This window comes from Monomorium pharaonis, chromosome 4 (assembly GCF_013373865.1).
Source record: "Monomorium pharaonis isolate MP-MQ-018 chromosome 4, ASM1337386v2, whole genome shotgun sequence".
In the NCBI taxonomy this organism is placed as follows: domain Eukaryota; kingdom Metazoa; phylum Arthropoda; class Insecta; order Hymenoptera; family Formicidae; genus Monomorium; species Monomorium pharaonis.
The window spans coordinates 23,306,746-23,333,044 of record NC_050470.1 but is presented as its reverse complement, the minus strand read 5'-3'; the positions used below and the strand labels follow the sequence as shown (position 1 = coordinate 23,333,044).

The 26,299-nt window shown below is 29.2% G+C and overlaps 1 protein-coding gene across 3 annotated transcripts in view; it reads right to left on the bottom strand.

Moving 5' to 3' along the window:
- LOC105831780 (BAI1-associated protein 3) overlaps positions 1 to 26,299 on the bottom strand; it is a 75,483-nt gene that overhangs the window by 14,652 nt on the left and 34,532 nt on the right. For all 3 annotated transcript variants that reach the window (XM_012672167.3, XM_012672170.3, XM_012672169.3), the window contains exons 4-8: positions 5,464 to 5,635; positions 2,942 to 3,109; positions 2,738 to 2,804; positions 2,121 to 2,310; positions 1 to 147 (exon numbers count right to left, since the gene is read on the bottom strand). In XM_012672167.3, the coding sequence (XP_012527621.1) occupies positions 1 to 147; positions 2,121 to 2,310; positions 2,738 to 2,804; positions 2,942 to 3,109; positions 5,464 to 5,635 (744 nt within the window). The remainder of the gene's footprint in view (positions 148 to 2,120; positions 2,311 to 2,737; positions 2,805 to 2,941; positions 3,110 to 5,463; positions 5,636 to 26,299) is intronic.

Sequence of the window (26,299 nt, the reverse complement as noted above, 5' to 3'; positions counted from 1 at the left end):
AAACGGAACTTCTCGTTCCAACGCGGGCTCAACGTATGCGGCTTCACCGAGGTAGCTCGTATAAACTTCGCGGGTAAAGCACCGCTCAAGGATTCGCGGTGTTCCCGCCTGCTGCTATGCTCCTTGCGCTTAAATGAAAGCCTGAAACTGATTTTGAATGAACAATTTAGTAACCCGCCATTACCAATACTCCGTTCTAACATCCAGCAGTTTAATGAACTTCGATTATTAAATTCTGTTATTGAATTGTTCCAGTAAACTTACCTCTTCCGCCTTCAGAGACGGAAGCTTTATGACTTTTACCGTTAATTAAAAAATACTTATATGAAATAATAATTTATAATCTTATAATCTAATAGCTATATCTCTGCACAGTTTATATTCTATTTGAGGCTTGATCTATTGAAAATAGCTTCACACTTTTTATAAATCATTTTTTTCTTATAAAATACACTTATATAAGATAAACTGCAATAAAAATGGCGTTAGTTTATAATTATCTTGATTTAATTAGAGAAGAGGATTCACAATGTTTCACAAATCTATTTTATTCGCGTTTGTATTGCAACACGATAATCTTGGAAATTAGGAGTTTGATGCTAATTGGCAAAGTGTGTCGTTGGAAGATAGAGTCTCAAGTTTTCCTTACAAGGCTTCCAGATCTGCTATGCCAATATGCAGCATGGCATCAGCTTTTACGGAATCCGGATGGAATTTCACGCGGTTAACGAAGTGCATACACGGAGTACGACACCTCTTAGACCTCGCGCATCTCGTTGCAGCTGGTGACGCACTGTTCGTTCTCGTTGCCGCTGCATTAATCATTTTACTTATACCACTAGGTGGCGAATGGAACAATATGGGAAGATACACAGCAAAATGGGCTTGCTCTCTCAATGCTCTTGCCCGTTCTCCTTCCGGGGAACGATGCTTGCCCGTTCACAGAACTTGCTACTTCCGGCATGTCCATTGTACATTCCGTCGTATTGTCGTAAATGTCGTAAATGTCGTTGGAGTTAGCGTACAGTAAATGCACATATCATCGTGGATTCGTAATATTTTAGATTGACATGTCCTGATTTCTTAGTCGTAATCTTTTGTTACTCCGAAAATATAGCAATAATTGTAGTACTTCAAACATTTTTTATTAGAATGATACTATTGATCTATGTTAAATTTATATGTATGTATAAATCTATAATTATATCAACATATAGTATATCTATACAAGTTCATAAATCTGTATGTTCACACATATATATAATTTGTAAACTAATATACAGGTATCTTTTTCCAAAGTTAGAATTTAAATAAAATCTTTTTAAATATTATACTTCTTAAATAATATAAAAATAATCTATATTTTGGAATAATATAATAATATATAAATATACAACAATCTATTCTTTAAAATAACATTTAAGAAATTTATTTACTCTTGGATTTACATAAATATAAAAAAAGAATACGAAATTTTGATTATGGAATTAGAAAAGAAATTATAGGATAATATTTCTTAATTTCCTTAATGTAAGTGCGTTTTATCCTTTCAGTTATTATTTCCTGCAGTATTATTTTCTGTTCTCAAGTGTGCACTTATCTTAAGTAGCATGCCGTCAATTTTATCGAACTGCTGATAATGATAGACATGGTGCAATTTTTTATAATAAACGGCAATTTTGAGAGCAGAACACATCATTAATCTCAATCATATTTATAATACCAACAATAGTTTTTTAGGATAGAAGATAATTCGAAAGGGAAAAGTTCAATTCTATGGCTACACTGTCTACAATATTAACGTACTTCTTACAAGAAATAAAAAATAACTTCCATAGCCGTGAGCAAGTAATTTTATTTAGAATGATTAACATAATATCTGTTATCAGATTCTAGACTAAAAAGCTAATAAACTAAAAATCTATTAGATGTCCTAAGTTAAACGTAATAGAATTTGCCCACATCGTTTTTTCTAATTATAATAATTAATTGTCAAACAAAAATTGCAGAAGTTGTAACAATATGTTTACAAGACGTATTCCCGTATATTATTTGGGCACGAGAGAATTAATTTAATTAACTTGATTTAATTTCTTCTTCGTTCTCACACATCAACTTACCTATGATGCTTTCGAAGTTTCTCATGATGGGAATTCTCGATCTCGCCACCATCAGAAAGGGCACGAGTTGCTTGCCTTGGGGATGCTGGGGGTGTATGCGGCGAATGCGCCGTTAAATTCGTTTGAGGGCTCAATGGTGCACCTGGGTTGCCAGGCTGTATTCCTAGCATGCAGTAAGGATCGCTGAATCCTAAAAACCAACGTAATAATACCTCTTTAATAAAAAGAGATCTGTGTGTATAGTTTTTATTTTACGTGATTTATTACGTGATTTATTCTTTCCATTATATCCTAATATTTTCTAATAATATTTTAATTGTAATTTTTTTACGGAGTTTACAAGTATAACGTATTTTCTCGTAGCAACGGTATCGAGCAGGAACGTTTACTGCAGCGTTTAAATTTTTTTTAAGATTAAATGTTTTCGCATAACTAAGTTTTAGCTGAGTTAAAATTTTGTTAAGGTAAAGTTTCAACTGCTCTTTAAGCTAACCATGAAATATGGTTTCATTATTTGGTTGCTGCTGGGAAACTTAGTTCCGAAGAAACCACTATTCTCGATCGTTTATAACATGAAGAATAATTTCAACGAAATATAGAATTGAAACTAAACTTACCGTTGACGTCCTTTGCCTCGAGACCATCGGCTTCGATCACTACTACGCTTAGCACAACAATGGGTGGCTGCAACAGCAAATAAATTTCATTTCATTTAGTTTTTATTGCGACAGTACAAGTAATGGTACTTGAATGGCATATTTTTCATGAAAAAGTGTTGATATCACAGAACGTTTGAGAGAAAAGTTAAAAAATCCAAATACCTTTTCTTCCGAGGCAATATTGAGATATCGCCGATGCTGATCCTGTGGGACTCCAAAGGCTTCTTGGGCGTATCGATACAGATCTTCTTTATAGTGCGCGTATTGTCCTGTACTGGCGCCCACAGTATTCGCAATTGTGTAAAGAACTTCTATGTACAATTGTTCCATCTAGAAAATACATTTCAATATTTTAATAATATTTAGTAGATAATAAGTTGCTTTGTACAAACTAATTTTAATATAAAATAAAATAAAATACAATACTACAAATATATGTAAGTAGTATAAGTGTATATAAAATCATACTATTTCACTGCAACAATTTTTTTAAAGAGTACAATAGTTATTATCAAAAGTAAAAACTGTATTATTTATAATTTATAAAATTTAAAATATCTTTTAGAATTAATACCAAAATAATTATTCACTTATATTAGTTCATATTACATAAATAATATTAAAATAGAATTTCTCTAATTTTTAATAATAGTTTATTTATTAATACATTTATTAATAATATACATTACTAAAAATTAAAACTTTTGTATTGAAATTGTTATTGCAAAAGCTATTTCATTGCATATTTATAATTATTATTAGATTAAAACAATTTAGCCATTAAAACTATAAAAAACAATAATATTAAATAATATTAAAATGCTTTTCCCAAAAACAATGTATAGAAGAAATTTTATCAGAAGATTATTAAGTTAAAGATTTCGCTTGTCTAGCTAAACGGTCGAGTTTCTCTGATGCTTTTTGCAAGAATTAAAGCAATACGATATTCATTTATACATAAAGAAGAGTACAAAGTTATTTTATTGGAGGTAGAATATAAATTCAAAAAGCATTGCAATATCGTAACTTGGACAATATTGTACCGTTTATCTTGAAAAAATATGAAAACACACACTATTAATTATCATTTTGTTCAAATAATATAAAAGTATTAAATTTAAGTAAATTTTAACAAATTGATTTGTGTAGAAAAACTTTAGAAAATGTTTTTCAGTAAAAATATCACATTTATTCTGTGTGTATTTATATTTCATTTATATTGATTTTTATTTAGAGATGTAAAAAAGATGTTATAAATGACTATAGCAAAAAAGTGGGTTAAATGGATGTATTGATGGAGCAAACTTTTTATTCTACGTCGTTTTTTGATATCAAGAGAAACATGTCCCTCTATGCTCTATTATTAACAAAGTGATGTAACATCGGCCTTTCGCCAATTAATCTCTCTTAAAACATATATAGCAACCTTTACGCTACAGCAAAGAAGAGGAGAGGGGAACATGAACATGAAGATTATAAAGAGTCATGCACGACAGGAATATCCAAGGAGAGTGGAAGAGAAAGGTATGCTAAAACGATGGGAAAAGCTTGACATGAGAACTTTGTTGAAAACTTGCGAGCTTTCGTGGAAACGCTATTTACTTAAAAATGTTATTCTGCTAGGATATTTATTCTACGAGAATTGTGAGAGCTTGCAAGACGACAGTGCGAAAAATTGTGCGGATATCTGAGGGACTCACAGCGTGACATATTTTATCAAAAATAGCGGATATATAAGTTTACAACAGTTGAATCCGTAATCTATCGCAAATCCAAAAATATATAGACCTATAAATTTACAAGGATTCACAGATCCATATATTTATAAAAATATATAATATCAGAAATTATTAGAATTTATATATTTTTCTTTAGAGTGCGGCAAAGATATTTGTGTGACAGATTTTTACGTTTTTAAATAATTTTTATTAACACAAAAAATTATTTCATATTTTTAATATTACACTACGTCCGTGTAAATTTAAATTAATAATTATACTTCCCTACACAAGTATGCAAATTTAATATTCTCCAAATAACTTATTTTCTATTAATTTCATTAAGTAAATAGTTATGCGAATTATTAAATAAAGACTAAGGAACTAAGGAATTACAAGGCGATTGAATTTGAAATCAAAGTTTCAAGATTTGAAATCGGAACATTGAGTTGGAAATACGGACTTTATTCATTCCCGTATTACAGTTGGCAAATCAAAAAGACGACGACACACTCTTATTACGGGTTTTCTATCTGTTCGATCTGCGAACGAGCGCGTCCGTCTGACCCGCGCGGCTCGACAGACTTTATCTACTTAGAATAATACTTCAAACGGAACGAACGTAACTACTCGTCCGCATGCAAAGCCCGTTGAAACCAGGATGACGTGTGTTAAATGTAACGGCGTTAGGTCGCACGCGATTTAGTCGTAGCGCGAAAATGTAAAAAATTTGCTACCACTTGTTTAATAACAGTGATAAAAGTTTTAAAATTATAAAATGACAAATACAAATAAAAAATTTTATATTTTAAATTAATTTAAAATATTTTAAAGAAATTGGCATTAAAAATAATTGGAAAAATAACGTAAAATTTATATAATAAAATAAATAAAAATTATGCATGTGTTATGTAAAAAATGAGTAAAAATTGTAAAAAATGATGAAAATACTGCGACATCTCTTACCTCTTTTTTGCTTAGTCGATATGGTTGCGAGGTCAAACTGGAATCTCTGGATGGCGGTGGTGGTTCCTTTGCTCTTGCTTCCACTTCCTGAAGAACAACGAGTCTTCGATTTTCCTGTTTCCAAGATAATGCGGTAAAACTTTCAAAGAAGGATCCATCTGTTTCTTGAACACTGTAATTAACAGATAATTAAATTAAGCGATATATCAATAATTTGTTTTTGTTCGTACATGTTTAAACAAGCATATTTAAATAAACATTTTAATTGTAGATAAACCTAAATATTAACATTATGTTAATAATAATAAATATTAATTTATGTAAAGCATGTGGGTATTTCCACTTCGTGTATTTATTAAAATCGTGCATTTATTGAAAACTTTTCTTTAGGCGGATTTATATAATTTTGTTATTATTAACTGGATGTTTTAATTCATATATTTATAAATATATAAAAGTTTTTGTATAATATGTAAAAGTTTTTTAAATAAGCAGATCTAGATCTACTTATTTAAATTCTACATCTAAAAGATTAGAAAGAAAGATTGAAAAACATTAATTCTTCTTCAAATTCCTATCATTTAATTTAAAAAAAAAAAAAAAAATAAAAAAATAAAAAAAATAAAAAAAAATAAAAACAATACTATTAATCAGTAATATATGCTTTGTCTTTAAATACTTTATAACTTTAATGCAAATAAATCGAAAGAAAAAAGCTTCGCAATATATCAATACACATTGCGCAATTTGCATTCGTAAATAAAATCGTATTTCCATACTTTGTATTCCGTGCACTACCTTATTAGCCTGGCGTTTTTTTTTATCATCGCGTGTATACCCAGTTTCGCAATCTCGTGAAACTATTGATCGTTATCGATGCTCTCTCTCTTTCTCTCTCTTTCTCTCTTTCTCTGCATTGGAATTTTAACATAACATGTGCATATTTGAGCCCTAAATAACAAACAAGTAAACAAATTTGTCGAATATTTTTTCGATATTTTAATCAATTACATTAGTCATTTGTCGTAATTAATTTTATTTTTAAATAATTTTATTCTTTGTTTAATTTATGGATTTTTACACACCACGTACATTATATGTACTATATGACAAATGTTATATATACGATAAATGTCTCAATTCAGTATAAGACTAGTTTGAATTGGTATATTATTAAAAATCATTAATTTTGCTTACAAATTTATTTATTATATATTTTCTTAAAAAAAAAAGTATATTGTATATACATATTATCAGTAATTTTATACGTATTGGCACATTCATAATACTCTAGTGATCAGAAAAATAGTGCAATGACATATATCATTTTGGCTACTAACAAGTTATGTATTTTATCTTTGCCGAGCAACAGTTTTTTCTCACTAAGCTCGATTATTGGAATCAGGATGGTCAAGCAGTCATGAAAATACAACAATAACGAAGAGAAGTTGTCAAGCAACGTGATGGCGTAAACCTGTAATTGTTTTAAGATGATAGGGATCTTGATTGCCTTGATTAGTATCGCAGAAACATTCTATGCACGGTCGCTCGAATTAAGCTCACACAGAGTGTGCATTTGCTGTTGACTTCCTCGTACGATGTCTTGCGAGATGTAGAGCAGAGATCAAATTTTCTGCGTAAATTTGTTACTTGAAACAAATTTATTTAGCACGGTTGTCTGAAACATTTAGCCTAACATTTAAGCATTTAGCAAATTTTATTTTAACATATTTAACATTTCTTTCTCTTTAGTTTTTCTGCTTATGGTAACAAAGCAATTTTTAGATTTTGTTTTTTGATTTTGCTAAACTAAAAAAAATTAAATCGTTAGATAGAGATATCGAATAAAAAATTCTTGCAGAAAATCTGTGTTATTACCTGCAAGTAGCGTGCAAAAAAAAAACTGGTAATAAAAAATACTTTGTGCATAAAATACTTAGCTTGGAACTTGAGAACTGTGCGTTTACATAATGCATGCGGCATTAACGATGCTCTCTTTTACAGCTTGCATAATTCGTGAATCGACGTATTAATATCTCAAGCGACTTTAGTATTTTACATTTTAATGATGTCTTTATAATCAAAAAGCAACGACGTTATGGACCGGGTCTCTCGTTTAATTTAATTTTTAATTAAGTAAGTGATTCCGCGGTGCATTTAGATGACTCGCTTTGCGTTGCGGCTTAATTACGACGTAAAAAAGTGTGCAATTTTATTTCCATTTCTGTAATTATTATCGAGAAGTGAGGAAGGATTACGTAATCCGCACATGCGAATGAAGCACAGTAATTTGATTACTCTCGTCAATCCTATGGCAAATATTTCTCTCGGAAGCCACACGTGCGTATCTCAATCGAAAAGCAAATACACGCGCATCAATGAACGTTCTATTTCAACTAATTGGAAGTAACCACGTGATTTCTCTGAAATTTTATATTTATGCAATACAATATTTAATTTAAATTGAGAATTCCTCTTTATTTTATAATAATTTTATTTTTTTTAGAATAAAATTATTTATATAACATATTTTATATTCCCTTTAAATTATTTGTAATCTGTTTGTACCATCAATCGTTTATAGCAATAATTAAATAAGTAATTATAAATAAATAATAATATATGTTTAAAATCTTTAAGATAAAAGTTTTTTTATAGTGCTAAACTAAATTGATATGCATTGAATTTATGTTAAGGTAAAGAGTGTTGAATAATAATCTAATAATCTGATCAATGTTTTATTGTCTTTTTTTCCAATATTCGATAATTCAAATTGACATCTTGACATGGTGACAACTATTAATCTTTCAATTGGAGTAATGTATGTACTTTTAATCTAATTAATGTATATAATTATTTATCTTTCCAATTTCGATTAATATTGTCAAGCACTTCCATTTGTACACAAGACTTATGTTATTTGTAATCTTTGTACATTTTCTCTTTCTTTGTAGAATTTCTTTTGCTATCAAAAATATAAGGTCAAGGTAAAGTGGCGAATGTGTTAGCTAAATTGGAGGTGCAAAATCATGCCGTCGGGAGAAGACAGCAGAGACAATAATGCCGTCAACATGACTTTTTACAAGAGACCGGATAAACGGGAGTAAAAAAGAGTTGTTGGAGGAGGAAAAAATGCTGTGGAGGAACACAACTAGCCATGGGCATCCTCATAATGGAAACCGAAAGCGCACCGACGACATTCTTCTCATCGTCATTCTAACGTCGAGAGCATGTTCGCCACGCTGTGAATTGTAATTTAATCAGCGTTGACTTCCCGTCGGACTCCTTCACTCAACTTTCAAAGCTCCGTTTTATAAATTACGATCCTTCAATTAAGGAAGGAAATCAATTTCCTAATTTCATGTTGTTACGTTTTTTTCTCCGAATTTTTGTTTATTGTTAAGCTTTGTATTTTTAATCATTACTTTATTTATAGACAAATTTATTTAATAATTAATACAAAAATTTATTAACTTATTGATTCTTTTTTCATTATATCTATATTACAAATTTTTTTAATTTTATATGTTTTCATTTCTTTGCGTTTAATTAAGTTATTTGAATTGTTAAAATCTGTTATTTAAGATTTGATAAAAGACTTGTTTCTGTCACGTCTTTTTTGCCGTCAAAATAAATTCAAGGCAGAAATCATGAGGTGATTAGACTTTACGTGTCTCACGATATTTTCTAGATTGTATTTGATTACCGACTTGTTACTCGTTTAATTGTTATTTAATGACTTCTCTCACTTTATTTGTTGTAAAATTATGCTAGTCCTTTAGTACTTTTTTTAGATTAAATATGTGCTGATAAGAAGGCTGAAATTAAAGCGATAAGATTCTAAACGGTATACTGGATGCTATATTTAAAACAAAAATAAAATAAAATAAATTATACAAACATTTTTGTATATCACAAGTGCTGGAATTTAATGATCCTAGAAAAAAATAAAATCACTTTATGTATATATGTAGTTTTATATACAAGTTTAAAATAAATTTTGTAAGTTATAAACACATTCAAATTAAATTAATTGTATACTACATACGTTTATGTGTACAAGAAAATACACATTTAGATATTACAGTAATATATATATATATATATATATTAAGTAAAAGCATTAATTTTAAAGCTGTATTATCTTTCACCTTAGCATCTCAGTTATGCAAAATCAGGATTTTCTTAATGAATCTACGCGAAGGCATCGCGCTACTTTTGGTTCAGATTTTAAGGCGTTGAAATGGTCCGCTTAGGAAAGATTTTCTATCCCTTGGGATTTACCTCTTAAGAGAGCATGAATATTTTCCACCCCTTTTTCTTTCTCCAGAAATTCTTTTAAAATCTCAGAATTGTACATTCAAACAAAATGCGTTGTTCTTGGATATCTTTATCGTTGATTCTTCTTATTCAAATCTTAGGATTTATATTAGTAAATTATGTGCGTATTAATTCTTTTTTCTTGGAAATTAAAATTAAAAATTTCAAGTTATTTGATTGAATTTAACACCTTGATTAAAATGCGTTGTTAATGAAGTGTCTTTGACATTAATTTTAATTTTATTCTCTTTTTGGCCTTTTTTCTTTGTTAATATCAAAAAGATCCAAGCAAACAATAGTGAATTCATTTAGTTGGAATTCATCGGAAAGTTGAATAGGTTCTTTTGACTAATGAGTGGCTAGTGACTATTTGTTCTTTTTATTTTCAAAAATTCTCAGTAATAGAATCTACGTTGAATTAGTAGTAAAATGTCCCTCACGCATTGCAGCGCTTTAAAAATGTACAGATCTTAAATTTTATGAATATAAAAGATTAAACTAAAAAGATGGAAATTTTTTTTATTATAGATATTTATCAAGATAATATTATAAATAACAATAATTGTTAAAAATAAATAAAAAGAATAAAGATAATCATTTTTATTACATATAATAATTTTCTTTCTAGCACAATGTTAATATCCTTTGAATTTCATATGTTACGATGGGACTTAATAGCCATAGAGATGCAGCGGATTAGATGGAACGTACACAAGGTATACAACCTTTCACACTTCTAATGCAATCTTGACCTTGTCCGTGTCGAATCGGATCTACCGACAAGTGAGGAAATAAGTGGGCAGATGTCCTCGTTATAGTAGACGATCAGCCCCGATATCGTATTTCAAGAGCGCGCCTCCTCGTCCAGAGCTTGTTAAGCGCGCCCCACTGCGCTAATTTATACAAAGCAGTAGGGCCGTATATTCCGACGGATACGGTATTAATAAACGGCCCTTGCGTATCTCGAGAGGCGATTTTAAGCTCCTGACGTGCATGTGTGCCTTTTGCCATGGATGACGTTCCTCGATATCGTGGGCGGCTTGAAAACTGGATTTAATCCTGCCTCTGTCTCTTTCGTCCTTCAAATTAGCTACTAGTTTGATTTTGTAAAATTGTTTTTAATGATACTCCGGAACTGGTCAAATGTTGACACAAACGTTAAGAATTACTCACACACACACACACACAGACACACACACACACACACACACACACACACACACACACACACACACACACACACACACACACACACACACACACACACACACACACACACACACACACACACACACACACACACACTATATATATATATATATAGTAAATTAATTTTAATTTTATAATCTCCGAGAAAATATTTGAAAGTGCAGCAAAAGTTGAAAAGAACTAATGATCACTGCAATAAAGATGATTGTATGGGAAACAAGTGCTTGTAATCTGCGTGTATTCGCTGTTATTTTTTTTTACGAGAAGCTTAATTTTTACCTCTCGTGAAATAATAAATATACATGGAGCAGTAATGAATAGAAAAAATGAACCAACCTAGAGAAACGTGATGCTCGACAAATCTTTTGTTAAATAATTAGCAGCTTGTGGAAAATGGAAAAACTCTTAGAAAACAATTATTGCAAAATTACGTTTGCTATATATGTAAATTCTCTTAGGATAATTATTTCTCCATAACAACGCAATTTAATTCCTGCAATCTTGCATGGATTATTAAAAAAAGGAATATTATTGGTTCGTATCATATTATTCAACGAGTTAACATGGATTGTTTCAAAATGATAAAACAGACATTGGATTATCCTCTTGCGCATGAAACGGTAAAAAAGCGATACAGAAAGCTGCACGAGGCAACTAGAAATATAACTGGAACGTGCGAGTTCTTGATTTCTGGTTGATTGTTTACGCAAACATTTGTTTTTTGCAAGCAAATTATGAAATAGATATACCTGTGCAAAGTATCTACCTCCACACTGTATTTGATTTATAAAAATGCTTTAGATTTTATATTTAAATGTTTCACATTTTTCTCTCATAAAATTTATAACATTAATTTTATTATTTACAATAGTAAAAAAATTGTTAATGTTAAATATTACCTTTACAATCTTTTAAATAAATACGTCACTTGTATATTTTAAATAAATATCTACTAGGATTTCTCTCCTTTCATTGAGTTATATTCTCAGAATCAAATTAAGTCGGTAGTGACAAGCAGTGTTAGATGGTTGATATTCCATTTCTTTGAATGGTGCTCTTCCTTTAATTCAAAATCTTTTATGGAATCCAAGACGCAGATCGTTATCAAGATATTCACGAAAGAGTTTCTCCGAGAAAAAGAACGTATAGTATGAGTAAGATTAAAAGTTACAACTGTATCATCCGCACTTCTCTCTCGAAGATTCAACTATCGACAATTCATCTCAAGGTTAAAACTACATCACAAAGAGAATTTCATATTTTTTAATCTCAAAATAGTTAATTCTTAGAAAACTATTTATAATTTATATCTTTTATTTTCATTTCTAACAATAATATTATTATCTACTAATAATAATACCATCATCTATACAATAAAAGTGTATTAAAAATATTGTACAATAATACACTAAAAAAATATTGTTGATTTGATAAAATTTTCTAACTAAATTACAATTTTGTTAGTTCAAAAATTTATCCATTTAACTTAAATGCATAAATTTCAATTCAAGTATTTATATATTAGTTAATTAAAATATATAAATACTTGAACAGACAAAGTTTAATTCAGTTGGAAAATTTAATCGAATTAACAACATTTTTTCTCAGTGTATGAATTAATTATTATTTTTTACTGTCAAATAATTCAAAGAACTGCAAATAACGTAACAATATTATCAGAATCTTTCTTATGATTTTTATTATCAATAAGTGGCGCTATAAAAAATATTTTTTTTAACTTTACGTATTTTGTATCTCTTATTAATAACGACAAATAAAAATTTATCTAAATAGTATTTTTTTTAAGAAGTTAGATATACATATAAGAGTATTAAATATGAAAACAAAACTCTCTCTAGATACAAAAAAGCAGTTTATTAGAAATTAAACTAAATTGAACAATTTTACTTTGGGGCAAGACAGAAGAGAGAAAACTTTGACTGTAATTCATCCTCTTGTATCGAAAGCTTTATCACTTATTTCCATCGGGTAGCCCTACATTCTAGAATTCTATTAATAGAACCATCCACAGCAGCGCCTTTTCTGACAAAATCTTTAATACAGTGTTTTTTTCTTTAAAGTGTTTTATTAGTTTTCTTGATATGGTTACTTTTTCACTCGTTTTTACCAAACCCGATTGATCGATCTGATATTCGCCCTTGTACCTGCCCGCACTTCCTCTTTGTGCGAATCCCAATTTTCCACCCTTCAGTCGGCCTTGGAGAAAAAAAAAGAGAAATTTTACGCAACCGCGACTACAAGCTTACCCTCGTCGAGATATTAAAAGTATCTTAGGGGACCTCGATCGTTCCACCTGGACAATTCTGGGAATCGAGGCAAGCTGTCGTGACAAAACTTCGCATACGATCTTTTATCGAGCCTAACTACTTATCCTGAACAGAAGTCTTATTCTGAATGGGAAAAAATTTTTATCAGCATGACTTAATAAAAATAAAATTTGTTTTCTTACAAATATAATATAAAATTTTATCATTATGACAATCTAGTAGTAATTGAGATAACACTAGTGATTATATTTATTTCAAAAAATTACTTAGAAACGTTATCGTAAATATGTTAGGAAATCATTTGTGTGATAAGACTATTTTATATTCACGAGTAAAAAGACGTCAAAATTCTAAGATGCAAACATTAATAAAATTAAAGAATCTTTTCATTAAAATAATTTATTAATCTAATCGTTTAAGAACATTTAATTTTGTGACTTTACAGTATTGAAGAATAAATTTAAGAACATATTGTTGCAATAAATATTAAAAATATTAAAGTATTTCTTGAAGTCATAAACACTAAATTGACGAATTTTGCAATAAAATTAGAATTTGCGTGTTCAGAATATCTATTTTTATGTTTTATTATGAGAGGATCTTTTTTATGATCGAACATCTGTTCACAAATGTTCTCTAAGAGAAAAGTTCTCATGTATCTCATATATTGTGATATCACAATAGAGAATTTTTTAACAGAATTTTATTCCGAAAATGGAAATTCACCAGAGGTAACGTGAGAATTCAGAAGGGTCGAAGGGTCATGTTTCTCGGACGTTGCCTATACGCACAAGTCCTTTTATCTCGACGACCGGACGTGCTGCCATATTTCTTAAGACCACCCTCGTCCACGTACTATTACCTCCATTAGGGTAGCTACATTCTCGTTTCCGTTCCCGCGGGGTGGACCGCTAGTGACCGACATCGATCAGGCCACTATGTGTATCACGGCGATGAACAATGCCGACGACGTGCGGCATCGTCATCACGTCATATCGGCGCCGGCCATTCGCGCCCTGCGGTGAAAGCCATACGATCTACTAATGTAACTTTTCGTTCATTTGTGTCCATGTGTGTTGTGTAGGATGATATAGCACTTGTATATACATAAGTTCGAACTGAAATTACACTTATTCTCTGTATACACATACACACACACACACACACATAAAGTAAATAATAATATAAATATACTAAATATGTAATAAAGTATTTGTGTCCATAAAACAATATTATTTTAATTCTTCTAAAATTTATAAAGTGTAAATATAATTAAGCGTACATAAAAGATATAAGATTTTCCAGTTGGAGAAATTATATATCTAAATAAAAAAGACTTTAAAATATATTAAAGATTAAAGAAATTTCATTTTATTCCTTTTAATAATATCAATACACTGCATTTACATACAAAATGCATGACAGATTTAGCAATACTTTTGGATCTATGAAGTACGAAAGGTTGTGCTGGATAATTTAAGAGATTTTTGCTATTGCATTTCATATATTTTGTAGAATTTTGCGCTTCGCGTAAGCAACTGACTAGCTTTTATTGGCGTACTAGAAGTTTATGCTACTTTTGCCGATAGGGTCACAAAAAAAAACCGTTCTTACTAGAACGCTGTCAGTATGCTTGGCTCTCTTCGATTGCGTTTTATTTCTATCGTACTCGGTCTCCACTTTTATCTTATTGCAGATACTGTAATGCAATAAAGCGTCACATGATGATATTAAATGTTCAGGTGAGATATTGATAAAGTTACGTGAAAGAGAAAAGATTAGAGAATGATTAATTTTTAACGAAAAAAAAAAAAATAAATAAATAAACATTTTATTTTTATTTGTTCTTACATGTTCAACTAATAAGTACTGTATTCACTATTAAAAAACAATTACTTGCTTATATTTTATTATTTTATTTTTCTAAAAATGCATTTTCCTAAACATAATTAAAATTAAATAACCAAATAAATTTGCTAATGTATAATAGTTTCCTAAGAATGCTGACAGCCTAATACAGCTTCATTTTCAACATTTTCATATCAGAACAAATTATTCAATAAGTTGATTGTATTCTATTGTTAATTAATAGTTTACATTACATGAATTTTTAATACAATCTATACTCAGATAGCATATCGGAATTTTAAAAACGTATTAAAAATATACTTTAATATATTAAAGAGATTATGTGTACACGTACATATGTTTGCGTATATTTTGCAATATTTTCTTTTTATTTTGGCTAAATATATTTTACACATAATATGTATTTTATAAAACAAAATAGTGTGTTTTTTTAAATTAATTTTTTAATCTATGTATTTTAGAGAGAAAGAAAGTCACATTCATATAAGTATACATCTATAAAAAAGAAGAACATCGTCGTTCAATAACGGCACGACTATGATCACGGAGACTTCAGGGATCAAAACTGTGTAAAACTTCTCTTGGAGAAAGGCTCCACGTGTAACGCAACAAGCGTGAAGCAGGGCGTTGTAGTATCATACAGATGCTGCTCTTTTCTCTCCGATATTTTCCTAGCACGGTAGCATGCGGCTACTTTTATGCTCTATCATGGACACAAGTGCGACACTTGTTGACTCTCTTTTGCACGGGTCTTTCGCTAAGTGCTTACACAGTCTTATACTGCTCCGCTCAAACAATGCAAGCTAGAAGTGTTGTAAGAATTACACTACAATTATAAATTCTGATTATAAATAAAATGTGAGATAAATGCATAATTATTATTAATAAAATAATATATCAAAAGCATTTAATCATCAAAATCAGTTTTTATAAGAAATTTTTGAGAATCTTAAATATTTAAATTACTTCCTCCCTTTAAATGTAAAAATTGTAATGTATAAACTGAATATCACAATATTAAACTTCTTGGTAATAAATAATCACGAGGATGATGAATATTAGGCCGCTTTTCATAGTCGATTCTTATTTCAAATAATGTCTTCAAATGATATACGTCCTATACAACTTTATCCATGACATCTTAAAAGTGTACTTAATTAAAACGATTATAAGAGCGCATTGAATACCAGCCTTAAATTCATAGTTTCTTCTTACATTTTTTATTTATAAGTTCTTACTCTTCAAATCATTTCATTGTTGAAATTCACATAAATAAAATAAAATTACGATATTAAGTATAATTAAACTTTGCATTTTTTAAATTAACAATTAATTTAAAACATTCTGAAATCATAAAAAAAGTTTAAATAAAATTTAGTTAAAATTTAATTCACACACACACACACACACACACACACATATATATATATATATATAATTGAGAATATTTATTCACAAACATTATCTCTGATTTAAGTGCAATTAGAATCACAATCTCATTGCATCATCAAAATATTTTTTGTCTCCCTTTCATCGAAAGATCATTGAGTACAGCGAGAATCCCGACATCTCATAAACTTAATTGCCCGGTGGGGAAATTAGCGCGGAATAAAATTAGTATCTCCGCTAATGCTCTTTGAGAAACTTGACTCACTCAGTTAAGATTCCTGCCTGCCGCAAGATGAGATCGACTGAACTTGCCCTCGGAATGGTTCATTCAAAGAGGGGTCGGACTCTTTGCAAAGCTTTATTCGCGGTAAATATTTTACGGCGGTCGTTGGAAAGTAACGTTTGCATTATGCCGATCGTAATAATTCTTGATATATACAAAGTAATTTTTGCTACTGAATACATTGCGTGGGTTGACATTAACGCTCTATAAAAAATTGAGTATGTCGTTCATATAGCTTGCCATAGTTGTTGATAGTAGAATATAAATTAAAAATATTCTATTTATATAAAAATTTATACAGAATTATGTCAAATTTCGACGGTGTGATAGCTTCAAAGCAATTTTACATTTACTTAACAGAAAAATTTAAGTTTTTTAACAATTTAAGTTTTGCACATTCTTAAGATTTACTTTATTTTGCTGTCCCTTTTTTTCTCATACTAAATTTTGTGAAATAATAACATTAACACTTCAATAATATTATTTATTATAAAATTGTTTATTATTAAAGAGAAGCCTATTTTTCTAATAGACGAAAAGAATCTTATTCATCAAATGTGATTGTTGTCAATAACGTTCTTGTATAAACACATATGTTTAAGGAGAATTTGACCCATCGTAACAATCTGTAAATAGTGGTGGCCGTCCATTATGTTGCATTTAGGACCATCGCAATGCTCCTTGACAATTTCGAGCACCCTTCATTGGCACGTTGCTGGCAACGTAGTTTCCAACACTAATCGCTAACAACGACCTCGTCTTTGAAGGGCCTTTTAACAGTAGCAACTTGACAGCTTTCGGACCGTCGCTGCAAAAAAATGTTTGAATAAAAGATTGAAATTGTTATTAGTGACATACACTTTAACTTTTAAATATTGTAGATACAAAATTTGTGTTAGTTTGTCTTCAACACCTTGAAGCCATATGCGCCACAGCTTCGCGTTAGAACGTAGCTGAGAAATAATAAACTGGAGAAATGAGATAAATATTAAAATAAGCATCAAATTTTGTTGACTCTACTACATCGTTTTTGCTGCGCATAACGCGGAACTCTTCCAACGGAGTCAACATCCGGAAATCCACGGCTCAACTTCGGACATTTATTTTCTGTGAATGCGTTATCTCGAAATACATAGTGAAATGCAATTTTTATAATGTGAGATAAAATATTCACTGATCTCTCCGCTAATTAAAAAATTCTGCTTTTGGATAGCAGATGCGAGGATATCGCGTCACATCAAAAAGAGCATTGTATTTAAAACGATAAATGAAAGGGAGAATATTTTAAAGAATATAAATTTTTTAAAGAACATTTTAGAGAAGATATAAATTTTATAGAATAATTTATAATTTTATAAATTCATGATTCTAAAACTAAATATGTAAGAATAGCGCAAAAATTAATCATAAAAGTTTTTATAGGTATGTAAATTATGCATCAATTATTTTAAAAATTTATTAATATATAGAAGCATTTTTTTTGCGTATTATTTTGCAATATAGATACTTTATTATTAACACAAATAAATTTTTGAATAAATAATACAGAAATATCATGAATAGTGCCATGCATTTTACTCTTAAAGAAATGAGATATTTATACTAGCTATCTCATCTCAATTTTATCATAAATAAGCATATAAGTATTCTGCTGAAATAATCTATATTTGCTGAAAAGACTGTCTAGAAAGATAACAAAGTTAAAGAACTCATCTTGAGGACCGTAACCCTCCATTTTATAGACAAAATAGATTTCCGTATTGAAGTATTCTTCTTTTACTAGGGTTATTGTAGCTCTACGAGCATTTTTTTATGCACGTGTATAATACAGGAGATCGTCATACAGGTGATAAACCAAGATGAAGATATGGTGGTCAACTTAGAAACTTTTTCATAAAGCTTTTTATGTGATACCATTGGTGACTGCGTTACGAAGTTAATTCGTCATTTCAGGATCGCGATAGCTATTTTCGGTCGTTGCCGTGTGTCCGTTACGGAGCATTTCCAGGCGTTTTCCACTTTTACGAACGCCCGCCGGCTATTTGCCGTTTTACTTCCCCTTTGTAATTTCATTCGTGACTCCGCTGCAACTCTGTCTCTTTCTATTTACCTTGTCTCGTGGTTATATGACGGGAGTTAAAGAGTGACGTTCATATAAACGAATATCGATTGAAAATTGTGGTGTAGAAAATAAGCGACGAGTCCATTAAAAGCCTCGATGCACGTTAGCATGTCGTAAGCTTTCTCTTGTAATAGTTCAAGGTTTTTCATACCGATATAGTCCATGATTTAAAATCACAACAGCATAAGAAATTATAGCATAAGAAATTCGATGATTAAATAGCCAAAAAATTTATTGGAAATCAAAGATGCACAGAAAAGTACAAAGACATGTAATTTTTTTACGAATATTTAATTTTAATTAAAATTTTGAATAAATTAATAAAATTTATTATGTAAAAATTCAAGAAAATATTAACTTAAAAGTATAAAAATTTAAAAACATAAAAAAACGAAAAGATAAAACAAAATTTTAAAAAACAAACATTAAGTGAATAAAAGTTGGTAAATTTAATATATTTTAAATATTTAATAGATATATTAAATTGAATCCAACATTTTTTTACGATATACATTTTATGTAAGGAATACATTTATAATCTTTCTTTAGACTTTTTTAGTACGTCGATGCTCTTGCTAGAATGAAGAAAGGTATTAAAACTTTTAGTATGGAAACATGTTCCATCCATCTTCACTTTTCTTGGGTCTTCGGCGATTTACGAGCAACCCTTCGAATAATTACGGCTACAATATATCGACAATATTTCTTCGGCTTGTCGTCAATCCTCATTAGCAGTAATTTATAACTTTAACACCGTTTGCAAGGCAGTTTTCGTACAAAACTGTTTCAAATATACATCTAATATGAATTGATAGAAAACTGTTAACAACGCATAAATTAGATTAAATTAATTAATTATTTTTTAAATAAAAATATACATTATCTTTTAAATTCAGTTTTCTAAGTTGTATATCCTAATTTATTGTTTAATTCATTATCTATAAAAAATATATGCATATATATTTTTAAATTAATATTTTTTTGTGTTCCCTTTTATCCTTTTTCTTTTAAATTTTATAATATTTACAATTCATAAACTTATTTACAAAAATTATTTTTAGTTATTTCTTACGTAAAATTATTTAAAAAGAAAAATAAAAATATTTCATAAAATTTATTTAAATAAAAACGGAATTAGATACTGAAAAATATTTACTTATTTCGAACAAAGTATTTTGATTGATAAAACTTAGTAGACAATTTTGAAGGTTTTACTGCAAGTTTGAAAGAGACAATCGACCGACAATCGACCACAAATTGGCGGTGATGTATCACGTTTAAATTTGCATCACGTCCTGGCCCTAATTGCAAATTAAGAAAGCACCGATATTGCTTTGGCAATTCTCCAGCTTCAAGATACTAAAGTGCCGTTTTACAACAAAAGCTATTGAGCAGCGATAAACGATGTAGAAAATTCAATAAAGTGTCTTTTTCGAGAATTCCATCCAATTGCTTTGAAGTAGAATACAATATGGTACGAATTGACTCGCGCTGTCAATTTGGACAATGCATCACCAAGAGCAATATGGCTCCTACATATCAAAACAGAGATAGTAGGAAACCGGACAGTACAGACAAACGTAAAACAAAGTTAGGGAAATGCGGTCATGCGAGACTGAATGTTTCTACATGACAAAATGTGACATTCTATTCCAAAACGTACACAAGAGAAGAATACGTAAGAGCGTAACCTCAATAGATGCTCCTTTGCGGCATTTACGTCTGTTCGTTCATAGACTATATTATTATGAGGAATATATTAAGAGATTTGCCGAATTCAGAATATATATCGTAAACGTTTTTCACGAACAATGTTTTACAATAAAAAGCAAAAAGAAATCTTTTTTACTGAATTGTTTATGAATCTATAATAATGTGATGATATGTTTCAAAAATGCAATAAATTTTATGGAACGATAAGATCCTTGTAATGTATTACGTTTTGTTTGTAACATAACAAATAATTTTTAATTAATTAGACATTATGTGTATATTGTCAAACATTAGTTTTAACCTATAATAATTTGCCATCAATACTCTATTGATTTAAATATGAAAGTACTTTACAATCTACGCTTCTATTATAATAATAGAATACGTGTCAACAAACATCCTAAAAAATCACTTAGTAAAAAAAAATATAATTATACAAATTTCATTTTAAATATTTTTCAAAAGAAAATCACACGTATTTCCATCTTCTAAATTTCTTTAAGGATTAAAAATGAATTATTATCACATAATTACATAAATACGTTATTAATTAATACATTTAACGTAATATCAATTGAAATGTCAGAGTAATCGAACAGTTGATGCAAGAAATTGTCGATTAAGCGAGAGGCACATTGTATCAGCCTACGTACCACCTGTGTTCTCGAACGAATCAATAGCGTACACTCGGGCACAATTAGATAAAGCTCGATCTCTCTAGTAGAGGTGTTTACAAGCTTGTTTACGATCGAGTAGCGGATAGAAAAGCGATAAGTACAGGCTTAGGTCTGCAAAAAACACTAATGCGCATCAACGCTCTTGTAAATTTATCATCTTCCTTTTCTTCCATCAAAATCCTATCGTTTTATCAAAAGATTTTTGGAAGATTATCGTTGTAGACAATTCAATTAAATCTTGATTAAAGAATAAATTTATCTACTGCTAACATTTTATATATTAAAGACATTTTATATATTAAAATAATTTAATTTTAAATTATTATTCTATTTAATATTAAAAATTATAATTACTTAAATATTATAAAATATCCATTTAATATATATAAAATACAAAATGGATTTTATTTAAGGTTCTAAAAAATGGAATATTTGTAAATTTTTGTTTATTATTTATATTTACAAAAAATATACATTTTTAATTAAAGCCTTAAGAATTTTCAGCAAAAAGCTGTTAAATAATTTTTATTTAAAATACACATTTCTGTCAAATTGCACAATTCTTATAAAATGAGCAAATATTGAAATCTAGGTCCTAAGAAGTTTGAAAGTTAAAATCTTTCTTCTAAAGTCCAGAACACTTTCATTTACATCATTATATCAACTCAGACTCCACAAAAAACTTAATAAGTGAGCTTTATTTTCCATGACCTTCTTTAAAGAACAGTCTTTCATAAGAAAATGTCAAATGTTGCCATAGCAAAGAACAATATTCACTACAATAACAAACAGATTTGTTTATCCCTGAGCGCGCATTCTCTTTGTAAGCTATCACAATGATACGATTACTGTGGAGAAAACCATTCCGATTCGTTCAGCATCCTCCGTTACGCTTGAATTCGCTTAAACTGATTCGTTATTTTTTTGTTGTTGTTTGCTCCGATATTTTCAAGTATGCAAGTACTCCGGTACATTTAATTCTATTGCAGGGTTTTTTTACAAACTAAGAATTACTGAATAATACTTTTAATTAAAAGAGCAAACTACAGCTATTCTAGGATTCGACAAAGAATTTAAATATTTAGTAAAAAGCATGTAAATTTGACCAAGATAAATTTTAATTTTAATTCTACATCTAAAGATTCAAAATATTATTATTTAAATATTTTAAAACAAAAATCTTATAAATCATAAAACTCACTATTTTAAATATAAACTCATACAAATAAAAAAGTTGAAACTTTAGAGAGAGAGAGAGAAAGAAAGAGAGAAAGAGGGAGAGAGAGAGAGCTAGTTAAAATATTGATAAAATTATTATAATTATTTAATTTTGATATTATTATAAAATTTAAAATTGCATTATAAATTTATATTAAATATTTATTACGTAATATTATTGTTTGAAATAGTATTATTATCAGAGAAGTAAAAATAGTATATGTAATATTCTGGAAAAATTCTTCAGCATTCAGTTTTGCTTATTAATATAAAACATGTAATAAATAAATAAACGATCCAATAAATATCAGACATAAATTTAGTATAATAGGATAAGAGTCCAACTATCTAGCAAAGTAAAATTAATGAGAACGAAGAATATGAAGACTCTGGGGCAGCATAGAATACTTCCTGCATGCACAATGAGATACGATATTGACTGTTTGTTAAATGATCTCGTTAAATTGCGGATTAAATCCTTGTTAAAGAAAGATTAAATACACATCAAGAAGGATACTGACACTGGCACATAATACATCATACGTTCTCACCTACATATATAATGCAAATTTTGTACTTTCAAAGTTTTGCAAGTAAGCATGGAACACGACAATGTTATGTCACCAAAACAGAACTGGTGTCATCTTTCATTACGAAGTAATAAATTTTCCATTGTTTATTTTCTTCCTTCATGCGGGTTGCTCGTCAATGTCGTCTACGTTGATTAAGTTACACCTGCTGTGTCTAACTTCATTTGCTAGTCTCAAGTGAGATATCTCGTGCTGGGGAGACATCGCCATTTTATCTAAGGCGACGGGCATCCTCCGTTGGAATAATCCAAGAAGTAACTAGTAAATAATTGAATGCAGTATTACATTGCTATTTAAATCTATGAGAATTATTATTAGCATGAAGTAATTTTTATATCCCAATAAAATTTTAATTAAAAATTTTACTTATTTTTAAACAAAAGTAAATAGATATAAATGTAACGTTTAAATAAATCAAACGTTATTCAGTATATAATTAAGAAAACATTTAAAGCATTGATATATTTATTTGTTATATATTTTTTCAATACTTCATCGTTTTGTAATTGTCGGAAAATAACAACGTTGGAAATGGACATAAAAAGGAAGTCGCGGATGCGAACAGATCTTTCTTCATCTTTTCAAGAATACGTCACTTTGAAATCTTTGTTTTTTGTCTCTCTGTTAAAGTGTGTCTTGGTTAAGATTCGCTGTAGTACGTATAAAGTATCCCATAGGAAAGACGTCCTTCCTGTTACGCAAGGACATGTCATTTATCACTTCGTGACAGTTTCCGGCTTCATCGAGGATACTAGGTTTCGTATATTACAAATAAGAAATTCATTATTTGTTGATGCAACGGAAGAACGTCGATTCGCTGCACCGAGAGATTGTATTAACAAATATTGCGAGTTTTCGTTATTCTAACGAAATCTTTCATAATTTATTATTGAGGAAACAAATTAAATATTTATTTTCCTTTTGCTTAAAAATCAATATTAAAGTACATGATTTTTATGCGTTTTATGTATTGTTTCATTTTATTTGGTTGTATAATATATTATCGGCTTTCGTTCCTGCAATAATATGTGATCTGCAAACATATTAGTATAAGATTATCTTATCATCGTGCAGGAGCGGTTTTGGAATTCAATGAACGAGTAGCTTTTGTTGATCTAAAGTCAGTTCGTGGGATCTGAAGCCTCGAGAATGCTTGTACAAAGGATGTTATACCAGAAGGATAGTAGCCTTTGATTATGGCAGCTTCTACGAATCCATGAACGAATTGAGGTCATCGAATGGCCAGACCTCGATATGTCTCTTTCCTTTGACGGAAAGGATGGTTCTCGAATTCGGGACAAGCGATAGGTTTTTTTTATCGGCCGCTTTGAAATTTGCTGAAATTTTTTTGGCATATACGTTGACAACGTTATTTCCATGTTGACGCGCCCGAAAATATTTATCGAAGCGAATAAATCGAATTTTTCTCCTACTAAATTTGATGATACTTAGTTCTGCGCATTCGTGAAACTTCAATTATTCGTTGTGCAAACGAGTGAGAATTAATATACGTGATTTTGCAAAAAAAAGATGAGAGATATTCGTATGAATTAAATTTGGAGCAATGAGATTCGGGACCACGATAGCACACAAAGCTTTGACAGAAAAAGGACTATTTGAAAACTAAATGAAATCGGAAAAATGTCCTGGAACGTTTCACGAAGGTCTTGACCTGTCACAGTATTTTATGCGGACATATGAGTTTTAATTACACAGCTTTTACTGCTATAACAACGATATCGAATAACGATGCCAATCTCTTATTTCATGTATCAGATTTATAATCTACGAAGATATATTGCGGCAAGAATGATCATGTTAAATAAAAACATATTTAACTTTTTATTTTAAAAATTACTATATATATATGTATATGTATGTAAGATAAAATAAAATAATATTAATATACATAATTTAAAACATAGAAATTTAAAAAGATTTAGAAATATGCGTATCCATTGTACTTGCAACAGCTGTTTTTAAATATTGATCAAGATAATTAAAATTATATACGTTACTGTAAATTGATACAGTTTATAGATTTAATGTTTACTTTTTGTATAACAAATGTTATAATGTTTACTACAAATTAAAATATACAAATTTAATGATAAAGATTAGTAATTATTACTTTTTTATAAGATAACTTTTGAAAAATGTTCATAAATTCCAAGGTTTATTCTTGCTATGTCATATAATCACGTGTTTTCTTCTACATGCAAATTTTCTCTAGATAAATCAACTCTAATGTTCTTGCAAAATGTTGGTACACGCAGATATGTCTTAAGAAAATATGGTACATGAACACACACAATGCAAATTTTCCCGAAAGAATGAGCGAGTGTACTTTACATTCAATCTTACTGCGTCTTTGTTGCAGTAGAAACATGGAAGTTTACGTCGTGTATAAAGTTCAAAGGACAATGAGTTAAGATGTTTATTATTCTTGCACTTGTCCTTTCCTGGGACTATGATAATAAACTTTGCATAAATCGTGAATCTGCCGAGATTTTATTCGTGTAATCGTCGATGCATATATATCGCGTTAATAATTTTCACGAATATTATTTTATATAAATCCAACAGCGTTATTCAAATACTATTATAAATGTTGAAGTAACAAAATAATAAAGGCTGGTTAAACAAAAAAAAATTACATTTACAAAAGAAAACTATCATACATCTGTTTTTATTTTTGATCGCTGGGAAAGCAATGGACAAATAATGAAACATAATTTTGATATCTATGTACTGCCTGGTCAACAAATTTCATCTTGCGAGTGATACAAGATTGATTAATTTTTATATTAAAAATATTAAACGTGATAAATTATTTCACGTATCTATTAAATTTTGTATAAAATTTAAAATAAAACCATTATATATATATATATATATATATATATATATAATTATACATATATGTAATTTTACATTACATCAAAATACTGTTTGAAAACTTCGTAAAAAATTTTGTAATTTTAACATTTAATATGTAAAGAAAATAATGTAAAATTTTTAAATTAAAGTATTATATAAAGATAAATTTTTATAAAAAAGGAGGAAAAATATTAATTATTTGCTTCTAAAAAAGATGAATAAAATAAAACTTCATGGTTTTAATATTCATTTGCTTTACGCGTCTTTGTTAAACCTGC